At 40.9% G+C, this 15417-nt stretch overlaps 2 protein-coding genes across 2 annotated transcripts in view; both read right to left on the bottom strand.

The window, feature by feature from the left end:
- Window positions 1–9415, bottom strand: part of GUCA1C (guanylate cyclase activator 1C) — a 34491-nt gene extending 25076 nt beyond the window's left edge. Inside the window, exon 1 of the mRNA XM_027587016.1 lies at window positions 9212–9415. Coding sequence (XP_027442817.1) covers window positions 9212–9415 — 204 coding nt within the window. The remainder of the gene's footprint in view (window positions 1–9211) is intronic.
- Window positions 9416–14564: 5149 nt separating this feature from the next.
- The window catches only part of MORC1 (MORC family CW-type zinc finger 1), a 171955-nt gene continuing 171102 nt past the window's right edge, over window positions 14565–15417 (bottom strand). The window contains exon 28 of the mRNA XM_027581731.2: window positions 14565–14729. Coding sequence (XP_027437532.2) covers window positions 14586–14729 — 144 coding nt within the window. The 3' untranslated portion in view covers window positions 14565–14585. The remainder of the gene's footprint in view (window positions 14730–15417) is intronic.

Below are 15417 nucleotides of genomic sequence, written 5' to 3'. Positions count from 1 at the left end.
TTAGCATTTACGGGTAATAAGTCAAGTTCTTCCCTTCTTCTAGAGTCCCAAAATGCCTCAACTTCTCCAAAAGGCCTTGCCTAATTCTACATTTTATTTTTGTTTCATCTTTGGATCCCAATAAATGTACCTTGAATAGTGCAGTCCTGCTATAGTTTGTTATGCTGCCTTATTTTATGCTTTGGGCATTTAGTCACCACATAACTTTTATCCTCAACCAGATTCTAAACTCTCTGGGGGTATAGAAAGTCATGTCTACTACCTACCTACCTACTCACCCCCATCCTCACACCACTCCAAAATGTGGGTGTGCTTTTTCTACCATGCCTGTCCTGCTGGGATAGCACTGGAGAGTCTCCTGCCCCCCATCCAGCCTGCCTGTCTAGGGAGAAGCTGGTCCATCAATCACATCCCCGCACAGGGTTTAAAACCAGCCTAGAGTAACTGAGACCCATCTAGAATCTTGCAACTAAATAGTATGCTTTGCCCTCTTCAGTCTTCGATTCTTTACTACCTTTTATTACTTGAGGAGGCATTTGCCATCCCACGAGATTCTAAACTCCTTTGAGGACAAGGAGGTGCTCAGTAAATATTTGCAAATGCAGTGGGATAATAATGGGGTGTATTGAGGATGTGACTCTTCTGCTAATCTCTTCTTTTTCTTTAGTTTATTTTTATTTATTTTTTACAAGATTTTATTTATTTGACAAAGAGAGACACAGCGAGAGAGGGGACACAAGCAGGAGGAGTGGGAGAGGGAGAAGCAGGCTTCCCGTAGAGCAGGGAGCCCAATGCGGGGCTCAATCCCAGGACCCTGGGATCATGACCTGAGCCGAAGGCAGATGCTTAACGACTGAGCCACCCAGACGCCGCTGCTAATCTCTTCTATCATCTAGCCCTCCCACAGTCAGTGAAGATTTTCGTTGCCTAAGAGTTAAGTCACTGTAGCAAAAAAGAGGAAATCAAGTTCATTCTTAGCTCCTGACTCTCAATAGTTTAAGCCATTTAGGATTCAGAGCATAAAATTTATGGCATAAACAAAAGATTGGAAAGAACACGTAATTAGAGCCAGTTTTCTCTAGTTTCTCCTGGGTCCTTCCAAACTAGATCAAGATTCCAGAGGCTGGATTCGGGAAAGAAGAGAGAATTACAAGACTCTGGGGAACGGGAATGGGGAAAGGGCACTGCTCTATGAGGTCCAAGCATGGCTGGAGGTCTGGGTGACAGGAAATATACCAGGTGGGTGTGGCGGATAGAAGAACAGAAGCACCCGTGGTTCACTCACTGGGCTTGGGAAGAAGGGCTGGATGGAGAATCTGGTCACACAGTCCTGAGCCAGCCGAGGAGGCTTCTGTGCCTAGGAGAATGAGGAAGCTCAGAAAGAACCTGACCCATGAGGCCCACCGGGCAGACAGGGGCCTTGCAAGTGGGGCAGGAGGTGAGGAGAGATGCAGTCTCAGCAAATACCAGTGTGAACAGCTGCCCCTCTGCCCCGGGTTAATGCCGATTTCGATGCACCCATGGGCTTTACCTGCAGCCCTGGGTAGGGGGAGAACTCCTTGGTAAAATGGGGGCTCAAAATGTAAATTAACTCCATTATGGAAAACTAAAGTTACATTTCCTGAATGCCTGAGTGTGTGAGCTGAAATTCTTAAAAGCTATGGGGCAGAAAAGAAATTTTAGAATTTCCCTTGAGATAATCACTCTAATTGGGAACTAGGTTAGACTTTGGAAGACATAGTGGCCCTCCTTGGGATAAATATGAAAAGAAAAGGGAGGGAAGGAGAGAGAGGAATGGAAAGGAGAAAAAAGTGCAAATATGAGTGAGGATACTCCTTTTGTCACTATTTTATTCAATCACTCAGTAAATATTTGTTCAACACCTATTTAATGCCGCCATGGTAGGTTCCTGGTCTGGGGAAGCATGCAGGATCTGAAGGGGATGATTAATGTGTTTTTATCGTTCATGTTTTGCACTGTTGTTTCACAAGGATGAATTCACGCACCACTTGCACTTAAAAAGAGAGAGGAGAGGTGCAGAGCAAATGGCAGATCTCGTGTGAAGAAAGTAGGGCAGCCAGAGTGCAAAGGTACAGGATGCACAGCAGTGCTGGGCGCTTCTCTCATGGCTGGATCTCAGCACAGCCCAAGTTAGTTCAATTTTGTCTGTATGCATAGAGCCCAGAGTGTAGGTTCATGCCTTGGATGGGAGGCAGTTTCCCAGGAACTGGGCATTTTGCATCCATCTCCAGGTGAAGCCCACGGGTGCTGAGGCAAGAACAGTGCCTTGTAGGAGCCAAGAGCCAGCAACATCATCACTTTCACAGTGTTTCTTGTTTGTGGAATATCTGTGCTGGCCCAGACCCAGCTGGAATGCTCCCCAGCCTCTCATCCACTTCGGGAGTGGGGCACCGTCCCCAGCAAATCAATGGCGCAAATGGTGGGGTGGGGGAGGGGAGGGTTAGGGGACTATTAAAGTCAAGGTGACACTGTCAGTGCCGGGAGCCCATCTAACTTCAAGTCCCGCCGTCTTACCCTGTGCGGGTTTAACACAGACCACAAGAGCCACACACTTACACCGTGTCGTACTTTTTAATTAATTAAATGAAAAGGTGTATAATGTAAAACTTTGAACTTTCTGGTTATTTTTTCTAGCCTTTATTTACATCTTTGTCATGATGGTTATTCTACTGATGTTTTAGACATTCACACATAAATTAGACATTTAGACATTAGACATTTAGACATTTTAGACCTATCAATTCTAGACATTATCTGTTTAATTTCCTGTTATAGCAAATGACAAGTATTTAGTTCTATGACCCCATATATATCCAAGTAGTGTCCTGGCACCTACTCTATCTGCTGGTGCGAGCTGATTGGTAAATTTTCAGGAAGTTTGCAGACCAACTATTAAATGGTTGGTAGGTTGAAATTGGCCATGGTGGGAGTATTTACACCATGGAAATCAGCATAGGTTACCAGGGCTTCCCCCACCCCCCCAGAGAACTAGTTATTAAACATTTCTGAGCACACCATAGTTCTTCCTCCATATTCACAATTGTAGTCAAGAATTTAATTTTAATGACTAGTACATTTTGTTCTCCGTATAGCCCGTTGGTGTACCAAAATTATGGACTTCCTTATTTTACATGGAGTTCATAACTGCCTCATCATTATCAGGCTGACACCTCCTGAAACTAATGGACAATCCAAGAAAAGTGTGACAACCAGTAATTATGCACTTACAAAGTATTTTTTGCCAAGCAAATGAATCTGAATCTATTCAAGTTTCTATGGATATGAAGAATAGACAGCTTGATAGCACTAGAAAGCTAGATAGCACAAGAAAGCAATCAACTAAATCCAAAATGCAAAACATTCTACAGAACCAATGACTCACTTTCTCCAGCAAATGAATGGCATAAATGGGGGGTGGGGGAAAGGAGATGGTTAGGGGACTATTACAGAAAAAAAACAGACTTAAGAGTCATAGCCACCCATTTCCACCTATGGACCTTGTTTGGATGCAAACTCAAATCAAGGAACGATAAAAAATATGCTTAAGAGATACACGCATCCTTATGTTTATAACAACATTATTTACAATAGCCAAGATATGGAAGCAAGAGTGTCCATTGATTGATGAATGGATAAAGATGTGATATATATATATAATTTTTTTCCTTCTTAGATTTTAGGATCTTTTTATCTCTCTTTAAAAAAATTTCTCCATGTGCACTGTAGGTTGATGTTCTATTTATTGTGCTGGGCCCTTGTGAAACATGTGTCTAATAGGTCTGGGAAATTTTTCTGGTTTGTTTTGTTATAACTACATTTTCTCTGGGCTCTTTTCCTGTGACTCTTATTCATTGGATATTAGACCCATTAATCCTAATTTAAAGATCTTATTTGAAGAAATGCTATTTGGAATGAAACAGGAAGGAAGTCAGGAAAGGTTGAAGGAGCTAACCTGACCCAGCTGAAGAAGGGTGTAAAAGAAGTTTGGACGGAAGTGTCCTAGACACTCCCGAAACCAATGGTTTGACAAAGCCACCAGGGAATCCTTGAGTCAAAGCCTGCTGACAAAGGAATCCTGTGTCTTAGAAATGGGTTAGCCTTATTATTTCTGCCTCACTCAATCATTGGTGGTAATCTAAAACCAAGCATGGACTCGATGCATGCAGTGAAGGATTTCAAAGCAATGCACCTGGGGTCCTGGTCAATTACCTTCCGGTTAGATCTGAGGTGCCAATGTCATGGCCGCTACTGTAAAGTAGGTTCTATTATCACTGCGATGTTGAATGCGTTAGTCTATGTACCGTCCCTAGAACACCATCAGACACATTTCAAGCATTAACTATGGTTAATTAACTACCGTTGAGGAGTGACAAGGAGATGCCTGCAAGGGTGTGTGATTAGCCACAGGAATTGTTATAAACCTTATGCTCTAAACTTTAGGATCTATTTATTTCTACTTGAAGCATGATTCCAACAGGTTTAGTTAACTGGAGTACATAACAAAGCCAGGTTAGAAATGACAGTGTAAAAAGAGATTGGAAGCTCATTATTATCAGAACAATCAGAAAGCTGGGAAAGGTGTGTCCGACAGCAGGGAAAGAGAAAAACAACAAAAGGCAAACACAACAAAAGCATATATTTTCATGATTTTCGGCATCAGGAAATTTAGCCCCAGCAACTTCAGTAGGCATGGGTGCTTGGTGGTATTTCAAAAATGTAACAACCAATGTTCATGATAATGACTCTGATATCAAAAAACGTTTCACCAGCACTTTGAGGAGTCAGGAAAAGTATGAAATGCATTTTAGAATGATTTCCATCCAGAATAGTTAAAACCGTAGAGAAGCTCCACAGAAAGAGTAAATCCTCCAGGATTCTGGACAGCTGATAGTTTTATCGATCTAATTAAATATATGGCTTTTTTTGTTTTCCTGTGCATAACTGCATATCATTTCACTTGATAACGAACAATCCTCACTCTTCTCATTTTACAACCTGATTCTATATCGAGATCCCCCACACTTTGTGTGGCATCCGTCATCACCGCCTAGATTCACTTGCTCACTAAGCAAACACAAAATCTCTACGGTAAATCACGAACACCAGCAGAACTTGCGAGTCATTTAAATTAAGTTCCTGGGGCGCCTGGGTGGCTCCGTTGTTAAGCATCTGCCTTCGGCTCAGGTCGTGGTCTCAGGGTCCTGAGACCGAGCCCCCGAGTCGGGCTCCCTCCTCGGCGGGAGGCCTGCTCCCTCCCTCTCCCACTCCCCCTGCCTGTGTTCCCTCTCTGCTGTGTCTCTCTGTCAAATAAATACGTAAAAATAAAAAAAAAAAGAACAACAACCACAAAAAACTTAAGCTCCTGAGGTGGGCTTGGCCAACCCCGGGCTGTCACGGAGAGGCCATTCCAATGGCGCATGCGCAGACTGCCTGGCTGACCACTGCCCCTGCCTCATTTTGACAGCACTTCTTGTTTCTACCCAGCGCTCCCTTTCCCGCGTTCCTGTTCTCACCCGGGAACCACCGACACGCAGTGCTTCCAGAAACACTGGGCTAACAACAAAATCTCTGGCCTGGGATAGGTCACCAGCTACTTGGAAGAATAATTGAGAAACCCTGACAACAGGTCATCTTCTAACCTCCCAGCAGGACTGCCGGAGCCTGAGAAGCTGCCTTCTAGAACCACAGACCTCCGCTGTGAACGAGGCGGCTTTCAGCGGGCACAGTGGGATAGCAGCCGCCACACGAAGAGCAAAACATGTAGGATGGCGGAGAGAAGGAGCTGACACACACACACATAGGCAGAGACACACAGACCACATGCCAACATGAACACAGTTCCCTGTCTGGGTCACTTCGGGCTGTTGTAACAAAAATACCATAGACTGGGTGGTTTAAAGCACTCAGAAATTTATTTCTCACAGTTCTCTAAGCGAGGAAATCCACGATCAAGGCTCAGGCTGGTTCCCGGTCTAGTGAGAGCCCACTTACTGGTTCATAGACAGCCAGTCTTCTATGTCACTCTGGGGTCTCTTTATAAGGTCACTAAGCCCATTCGTGAAGGCTCTGCCCTCATGACCTAATCACCTCCCAAAGACCTCCAAATGCTATCATATTGGTGATGCGGGAGGGAGGGGGGTTCGATTTCAACATACGAATTTGGGCGTGCGACGAATAAAAAAGGAAAGCTCATTTAGAATGGAGTCAGGATGCCAGCAGGGGGCGCTCTCAGGCCCTACCACTTCTAGTTAATTGCAGACCCACCCGGAAGAGACTGGATCTTGCCTGCGGATACTTTACTAGCCCAGCAGCAGGAAAAGAAGCGCCCCACCCCCACTCCGCAGCCGTCCAGCCCATGAGATACCATCACAATTCAGACAATGAAAAGCCGTTATACTTCAAACTCCCAGTTTACTCCAACCGACTTTTTGTTTATAAAAGTCTTCCCAATCGCACCCTTTCCTCTGTACAAGAGTGTTCCTCTCCTTTGTTCTGCAGACATGCCTGTGGTTCTGCCATAGCTTGGTTGTCCAAAATTGCAATTCTCTACTATTTCCAAATAATCCCATTTTTGCTGGTAAAAATAACTGGCAGTTTTATTTTTAAGGTTAACAGGGGGGACACAAGCATTCAGCTTATAGCCTATCTAGAACATAGTTCAACGTTAAGAACAAAAGCAGAATCTGTCTCATTTTCCCACTGATTTGTAATCTCCTTGGGGGCAGAACTGTTGTTTGTTTGCATCTACACTAAGTAAAATTTATGAGGAGGGAGACCCTGTCATGCTAAGCAGGGAGTACATCATTCATGCTTGATAACAAAGAACATGTCCTTCCTATGCTTCAGAGTCTCTTATTAAGGGTTTGTCTCCCTCTCTGGTTTCATCTTGTTTTATTCTTTCCAGGTTTTTCGTTTTGTTTTGTTTTTACTAACCAGAATCATGCTGTATGTATTGTTCTTTGATGTGCTTGTTGGAGATGTTCTCAGCCTAGCACACTCCTTTTATCCATTCTATATTCCACAGAAATAGATGTTTGGGCTGCTTCATTCTGCTGTTATAATTATGCCCACTTATGTGCACAAACTTGAGCACAGGGGGTGGAATTTGAGGGGAAGAGTGTCAATTTGAGCCCTTGGCAATCTGAGGTGAAGGCGTGTTGACTTGGCATTGAGCAGGTGGCAGGCCGTGCATGCTGACTCAGGCAGGAGGGCGGCTGGACAGTGAATTTGGGACTCACAGGCTGATGGCATCGTGTGCAACAGGGATGTGGCTGGTTTTGCTTTTAATTTTTGTTTTTCTGGGAAACTCGATCTCTCCCTCTATTCTAAATGAAAGCCTTGCTGGATAGAGTATTCTTGGCTGTAGATTTTTTCCTTTTAGCAGTTGGAATTTATCATGCTGCTCCCTTCTGGCCTGCAGAGTTGCTGCTGAAAAACCCATTGATAGCCGTATGGGGTTTCCCTTGTATGTACCTGCTTTCCTTTCTCTTGCTGCTTTTAAAATTCTCTCTTTATCACTACTTTTGGCCATCTTATTTACTTTGTGTCTTGGCACAGACCTCTTTGGTTGGGGGCTCTCTGTGCCTCCTGGATCTGGATTTCTCTTTCCTTCCCCAGATTCAGGAAGTTTTCCGCTATTATTTCTTCAGACAAATCTTCTGCCCCCTTTTCTTGCTCTTCTCCTTCTGGGATCCCTATCATGCGACTGTTAAGCTTGACAGTGTTGCTGAGTTCCCTGGGTCTATTCTCATTTTGCGTATTTTCCCCCCTCTCATCTGCTTGGCTTGATTACTTTCCATGACTCTGTCCTCCAGGTGGCTGATCCTTTCTTCTACTTCCTCTTACTTGCTATTTATTCCAGATGGGTTGCTGAAGGGGAGATGAGGGAGAGGGAATGGGGTAACTGGGTGGTGGGCATGAAGAAGGGCACATGATGGAATGAGCACTGGGTGTTGTATGTAACTGATGAATCACTGAACTCCACCTCTGAAACTAATACACTACATGTTAATTAATTGACCTTAAATTTAAAAAAAAAGGAAACCCCCAAAACAAACAAAAAACAAAACAAAAAAAACAAAAAAAAACAAAGAACATGTCCTAAAAGAAATCTGTTCCCAACATTATTACTAGAACCAAAATAGCTGTTAATTTAGCACAGGTTTCATTTTCCCCAGTTCCTGGCTATTACCTCCTTTTAAGTCATCTGCTGTTTTGGTTTGTTGTTGTTTTGTTTTTGTTTTGATTTGGAAAAGAGCTCAAAGGGCTGTGCTAGACTCCATACATCCCAATGGACAGCCAATTGTTTTAATTGTATTGAATTATCACTTCTTTCTCATCTAGTCTCACACACAACCTTCTAAAGTCATCTATTTTTCAATGAGCAATATTTCCCCTTTCCCTTTCATTCTAGATGGCATCAGCCCATTTTGAAATATACAGGTAAAAAAATAACTAAAAGGCACAAGGAAAATTAGGCAGGAAGAATTTGAGCCTGCTAGGTCAGATTGTTACTTTTTTGGCTTATTTTTTTCTATACCCAATTTTTTTCCCCTCATCTTTGTATTTTTACAAGTCTTGAAAATTAAATGTGCAGCAACTCCTCAGGAATGAGTAAATTCAAGACAATAGTTGAGTCACAATCTTTAGAAACTAAAATTTATCTGAATTTAAAGCTAAATTGTTTTGTTTTTTTCCCCCAAGTAAATTGGTCAGATATGAAAAAGTATTCCAGCAGTCCAGCTTCTGAGTACAAACAACATGTTGGCGAATTTGTATTGATTTTACCTGCCAATCTAGATGCAATCACACTTTTTAAAGCAGATTCCTGTAATTTGCTTTTCTATAAAATGTCACCAACGCATTAAATACTTTGAAAACAGTCTTTGTAAATCAATCTGCACTTATTAGATTTATTTAAACGATAGCATTAGAATTCCATGCCGAGATTTAATTTGGTGTTAAAATAACTCCCTACATGCAGAACATTTCCAAGGGCGGAGAGGCTAGTTCCCAATTACTTTCATGCCGTCAGTGCTAAATGTGTTTAATGACTCACTCACCAACAAGCTGTGGGTTCTCGGAAGAGCTCCCTGTTCGGTGAGATGCACACATTTTACCTCGGGCTATTTCGAATTTTCAAAAAGAGGACAATGCAGAACCATAGCCAAATAAAAAGTAAAGGTCTTACCTTGTTCATGTCAAAGGTATTATAGACTTGATCAACATGTTGGTTGGCCTTTGAATTCAGACCCTGCAGACCCAAGAGTGTCTTAAATTCATGCAGTGTTTGCAGGTCGGATGGATATTCCCTCATAAATTTTCTGTACCACACATAGGTCTCTTTAGCAGGAACTGCTGTCTGACCACCAGCTATGGATTTGCTATTTCCCATTGTGATTCACGGTCTTCAGCTTTTTCTCAGGTTGTTTTCATGTAAGGTTCCTACCGATTTAGTTCCTCACTCTTCACTAAAACTGGAGGCTAACATATGCCTTTAGAGAGTTACTCTAAACCTCTGACAGCTATAGGCTAAATAAGAATAGAAAGCCAGTGAGATTAACTCATCTGTACAGTTTTAAGACTAGGTCATTTATCGCTAACTGATGGGATTGCACTTACTGCCATTCAGAGATACAGTTTTCTGTGAAGAGCAGAGGCAATATTTTAAGCAAGTAATCTTTGCCATATTGTCAGCCATAAATTATGCCTACATTGTGGAGTGGGGTCTCATGGAAGGAACTCTTGAGTTGCAATCAGGAAGCCTGGGCTCAAGGTTTTGTTTGCACTTACTGCACTGAAACATTACAGGCTCAGTGTTCCCATCTGTAAAATAATAGTAAGAATATTGCCTTCACATAAATATTGTGAAGATAAATTCATATGAAAAAAATCTTAAATCACAGAAAAATTATACATCTGAGTACAGTTAAAGTGTAAAGGAGGTCTACGTCCAGACGAGGGAAATGGGTAGAAATAACCATATTAGTAGTAGTAAAAACGTTGTAGGTGCGGTAGGCAGAAAAGTGCAGCCTGCAGATAAAAGGACACAGTAAGCTGTGTCTTCAGGCATTGTTCTTATCTTTTTTTTTTTTTTTTTTTGCTGTTCCTGTCTTTTACCCATGCCCTCTGCCTGCTCCTTTTGTCCCACTCCAGTTCCCAAGCAGATCTTGTCTGAGTCAAGCCCCAATTGCAAAGGACTTGAAAATTGAGTGAATGAGCCTAAGAACTATATCCATGGTCCGGTAATGGAACTGAATTGTCCTGTGTGGTCCTCAAGCCAATCTTGCTGCCAGCTGTACAGAGGAATAACAGACTTCCATTATTTCCACCTGGGGGTCATCTGGTCCCAAGCCTGGTTCTCCTCTCCTAACCTTACTCCATTTTCCCCCCAATTCTCATATTGACTCAGTTCCTAAGTCTGGTTTCTGCCTTAGTCCCTATTCCTTAGTCCTAACTGATTACCTCTTTAAAACCCCAGGTTCCCCAAGAACTGGAGCCTTTGGGGCCTAAATGAAGTGCCTTGACAGGAGGTGGCGGTAGTTAGAGTATATAGGATTGATTTTGTTTCAAACATACCAATGTAGACTTTAAAATAGAAAAATGTTGATTCCATAATGACAGTTGAATAACAGGTGTTCAATAAGGTTATAGAAATGTGGAACTCATTCACTTGGAATGGGTATTTACCCCAAAGATACAAATGTAGGGATCTGAAGGGGTATGTGCACCCCGATGTTTGTTACTTGAATCCATTAGAGTAGATGAGATTCCTCATGTGGAGGACAAAGAAAGAAGATGAGCTGATCAGGATTCAGTCCTGATAGGAAATATAAGGAATATCCTGTTAGGATCTTCAAAGACCATTCTCTGGGGAAGTTCCTGTGCAGATTCTTTCTAAATGTCTGCCAAAAGGATGTTCAGAGGCATTGACTTCTTATCACCATTAACATTTATTAATCACCAATTTTTAGATTAAGAAAAGAATGGCTGGTGATGATGGAAGAGAAAGATAATGAAAGTTTTCAAGGGGCAAAGGAAATCTCTTGTGGAAGGAAGATTTTTGGATAAATCAAGAATACGAGGACCTGAGGCCCAGAAACTGTATTTCTTCATATAAATGATGCTTTTTTAAAAATCTGCATAATGATTACTTGCTGATACAGAAAAATATTTAAAACTATTACAGATAGTATAAGGATTCTTATATTGGATACAATATTGATATCCCAAACTCAGAAAAATATATAAAACATTAATCTGCTATAAGATAATGGGAAAAAGACTTCATTTCTAAAAGGTCAAAGAATATATCTAAATTACAATAAATTTAACCAGAATGTGCTGGACGTATATGAAGAAAAAATTTAAATGCTAATACAGGGCACCCATAAAGACCTGAACATACAGAAAACCATATTTTGGTCCCAGTAGAAAGACTTGATATTAAAAAAAGGCAATTCTACCTTAATCTATTACACCACCACACACCAAACAAAATGCAAATAAAGTTTGAGGGGTGGGTGTTGACTAAAAATGCTAATTCTAAGTCTGGATAAGAATTAAACATGCAAAGATACAAAAGAAAATTCTGAAATGTAAAATTATTGACTACCCCTACCAAAACAACATGGGTCCAACAACATGAGAAAAGTTGGAACAATCAATGAAAAGTAATAGGAAATTTTTTTTTAACTTGGCCCAAAATGCAAATAGGAATTTAACATGCCATAAAGATAGCACTGCAGATCAGTGGGGAATAGATTGGTTATTCAATGAATAGTTTTGGGACAAAACTGTATCTATCTGGAAACATAGATTTTTAGCTTACTCCCTTCACGAAAATAAATTCTAGATGAATCAAAGATTTAACAATTTAATGATGAAAGTCATTATAACAAAGTAAAATTTCCTTATACTTTTAACATTAGAATGTCCTTTCTAAGTATGACTCAAAACCAGAAAAGGAGATTAACCCCCTCCCCCCAATTTTTTAATCCCATATGGCTCAAAACACCATAAAATTTTTTTCAATAAAAAATTAGGAGATGACTTCTTGGGAAAAATGTTTGTTCATGTCTTCTGCCCCTCAAAAAGTTGAAAATAGAGCTACTATACAACCCAGCAATTGCACTACTGGGTATTTACCCCAAAGATACAAATGTAGTAATCCAAAGGCGTATGTACACCCTGATGTTTATAGCAGCAATGTCCACAATAACCAAACCATGGAAAGAGCCAAGATGTCCATCGACAGATGAATGGATAAAGAAGATGTGGTATATATATATACAATGGAATATTATGCAGTCATCAAAAGGAATGAAATCTTGCCATTTGAAATGATGTGGATGGAACTGGAGGGTATTATACTAAGAGAAATAAGTCAATCAGAGGAAGACATGTATCATATGATCTCACAGATATGAGGAATTCTTAATCTCAGGAAACAAACTGAAGGTGGCTGGAGTGGTGGGGGAGGGAGGGATGGGGTGGCTGGGTGATAGACATTGGGGAGGGTATGTGCTATGGTGAGTGCTGTGAATTGTGTAAGACTGTTGAATCACAGACCCGTACCTCTGAAACAAATAATACATTATATGTTAAAAAAAAAAAGATAGTAGGAAGGGTAAAATGAAGGGGGGGGAATTGGAGGGGGAGACAAACCATGAGAGACTACGGATTCTGAGAAACAAACAGCGTTTTAGAAGGGAGGGGGGGTGGGGGGATGGGTTAGCCTGGTGATGGGTATTAAGGAGGGCATGTACTGAATGGAGCACTGGGTGTTACATGAAAACAATGAATCATGGAACACTACATCAAAAACTAATGATGTAATGTATGGTGATTAACATAATAAAATTTAAAAAAATTAGGAGAAAATAGCCATAACACATATAATATAAAAAAGATAATTTCCCTAACATAAAAATAGTTCCTACAAATCAGTAAGAAAATACTTACCACCGGGTCATCTGGGTGGCTCAGTCGTTAAGCATCTGCCTTCAGCTCAGGTCATGATCCCAGGGTCCTGGGATCGAGCCCTGCACTGAATACCCTGCCCTCTCCCTCTGCACCCCACCTCCACTCATGCACGCTTTCTCTCTCTCTCAAATAAACAAAATCTTAAAAAAAAAAAAAAACACCAAATAGAAAAATGGAAAAAAAGCCAAATTTAAAAATTCAAATGAATTTTAAACATGAAAAGATGCTCAATCTTACACATAGCATAAGAAATATACATTAAAGCTACAAGGATATACCACTTTTTACCTACTTGGGTCAGCAACATAAAAAAAAGTTTGATAATTCACTGGGTAGGTGAAGGTGTGAGGAAACAGGCACTCATGTTGCTGTGGGAATGTATATTAATAAAATTTTTATGGAGTACTACTGGGCACTATCTATTAATAATAAAACATACATGCCCTCTGACCCAGCAATTCATCTTCTGAGATTTATTTAACATATACCTGCACGTGTGTGAAATAAACATATTTACAGAGACCTGTGCATATAAACCCAAAAGAATGGGAAAAAATCTAAGGGATCATCGGTAAGAGAATAATTAAATAAATTCTAGCATGTCCACAGAATCGAATAATAAGGAGCAGGGAAAGATAATGAGAGACTCTCCATGTACTGAGCCTGACATGGAATGATCTTAAAGGTATATTAACTGTAAAAAGCAACAAAATCTTGGATGCCATTACATTTGTATTTATACCTGTATAAGGACTTATATGGTTTTATGGACATTGATTGTTTTTGGATGGATTCATAAGTAACTAGTAAAAGCACACCTCTGGGGAGGAGTAGTTAAGTGTCCAAGACAAGGATGGGGTGCAGACTCTCCACCATACCCCATTTCACACGTTCTGAATTTTGTACTGTATGTATGTACGTAAAATTAAAATTCTACAATTCCACCAACATTAAATGTTTTATTGCTTTTTTCCAAAATGGCAGTTATTTCTAAACAAATAAAAATAATCTGTTAGCAAGGAAAATACAAAAACAACTCTTACGTATGTGTAGTATGTGTTCACACGGTCCTTAGAAGACATGTACTTGTACTAGAACTCAACAGTAGGATTATCATATAAATTGTATCTTATAGTTTTTGAGGATTTATATTTTCTACTTTACCAAGTACTGGCTGTCATGAACATAGTGTCTTTCTGTTACAACATAAGTTTTAAGAGGAGGTGATTCTGTACCCTTTGTACACTGATTTTGAAAACCACTGTTTTCTAGTTTTTATAGTCTTTTAAGTGAAAACAGAATTTAAGCCTAACTGACATTTCTGTCTTTCTTAGTAGCTCACGTGGGAATTGGAGAACTCTAGAACAGTGTCTGAAATAACAGGAAGAGTTAGGGAACCGACTGCAAATGTGCACATTGTAAATCAGTCTCTATTTCTAAAGTACACAATGTTCTTAGGATTAAACAGGACAAACCGTACAATAACAGAGTACAAAAGGAAATATGTTTTGAAAAGAATCTTTCTTTGTCTTATTAACATTTTGAAAGGGAATATCTTTTCTGACTTCTAATTTTGAGAATTACTTTCCGCTTTTTTCTAAAGGGAGACCATGTCCCACATCTGTAGTCACTTTATTTAAAGCATTCCGGAAAAGGGGATTATCTTCTTTAAGCAAAGCTTCTAAATACCTGTCAATCTGCTCCTGGTCTCCTGCTGGACTACCCTGGAAAAGAGAATCAACAATCAGAGCAGGCCAAGAAGCTGCAGGCTGCACCCCTGTAATATGGGTGGCCTCAGAACAGTCCTCCTTACGGTTCCTGCAGCAGCAAAACCCACCTTGCCCTGGAACAATGCCTTTCATCTTTTAAAATATTTTCACCTTTAACCTCATTTTGTGCACACAAGCAGTTAGGAACTTGGGTCATTTCTTTTTCTTCCTTAGTGGAGATTAGACTCAACTGGCTTTCCATCTATTTAATTACTTGTCATATTCCTAAAGCCACTCCGCCTCCACCTTGTCCTTCTCTGTAATAGACTCTCGTCTCCCCATTTTTTTTAATTTTATTTTTTTATTCTTTTGAAGATTTTATTTATTTGTCAGAGAGAGAGAGAGCGAGCACAGGCAGGGGGAGGGGCAGAGGCAGAGGGAGAAGCAGGCTCCCCACTGAGCAGGGAGCAGGATGCGGGGCTGGATCCCAGGACCCTGGGATCATGACCCGAGCTGAAGGCAGATGCTTCGTCAACTGAGCCACCCAGGCGTCACTCGTCTCCCATTTTAAAAGTTCATGCATCTGGAGTGCCTGGGGGGCTCGGAAGGTTAAATGGCTGCTTTCAGCTCAGGTCAGGTTCCCAGGGTTCTGGGAGCCCCATGTCGGGCTCCCTGCTCAGTGGGGAGTCTCCTCTCTGTCTCC

This window comes from Zalophus californianus, chromosome 1 (assembly GCF_009762305.2).
Source record: "Zalophus californianus isolate mZalCal1 chromosome 1, mZalCal1.pri.v2, whole genome shotgun sequence".
Lineage (NCBI taxonomy): Eukaryota > Metazoa > Chordata > Mammalia > Carnivora > Otariidae > Zalophus > Zalophus californianus.
This window is presented reverse-complemented; position numbering and strand designations above follow the sequence as displayed.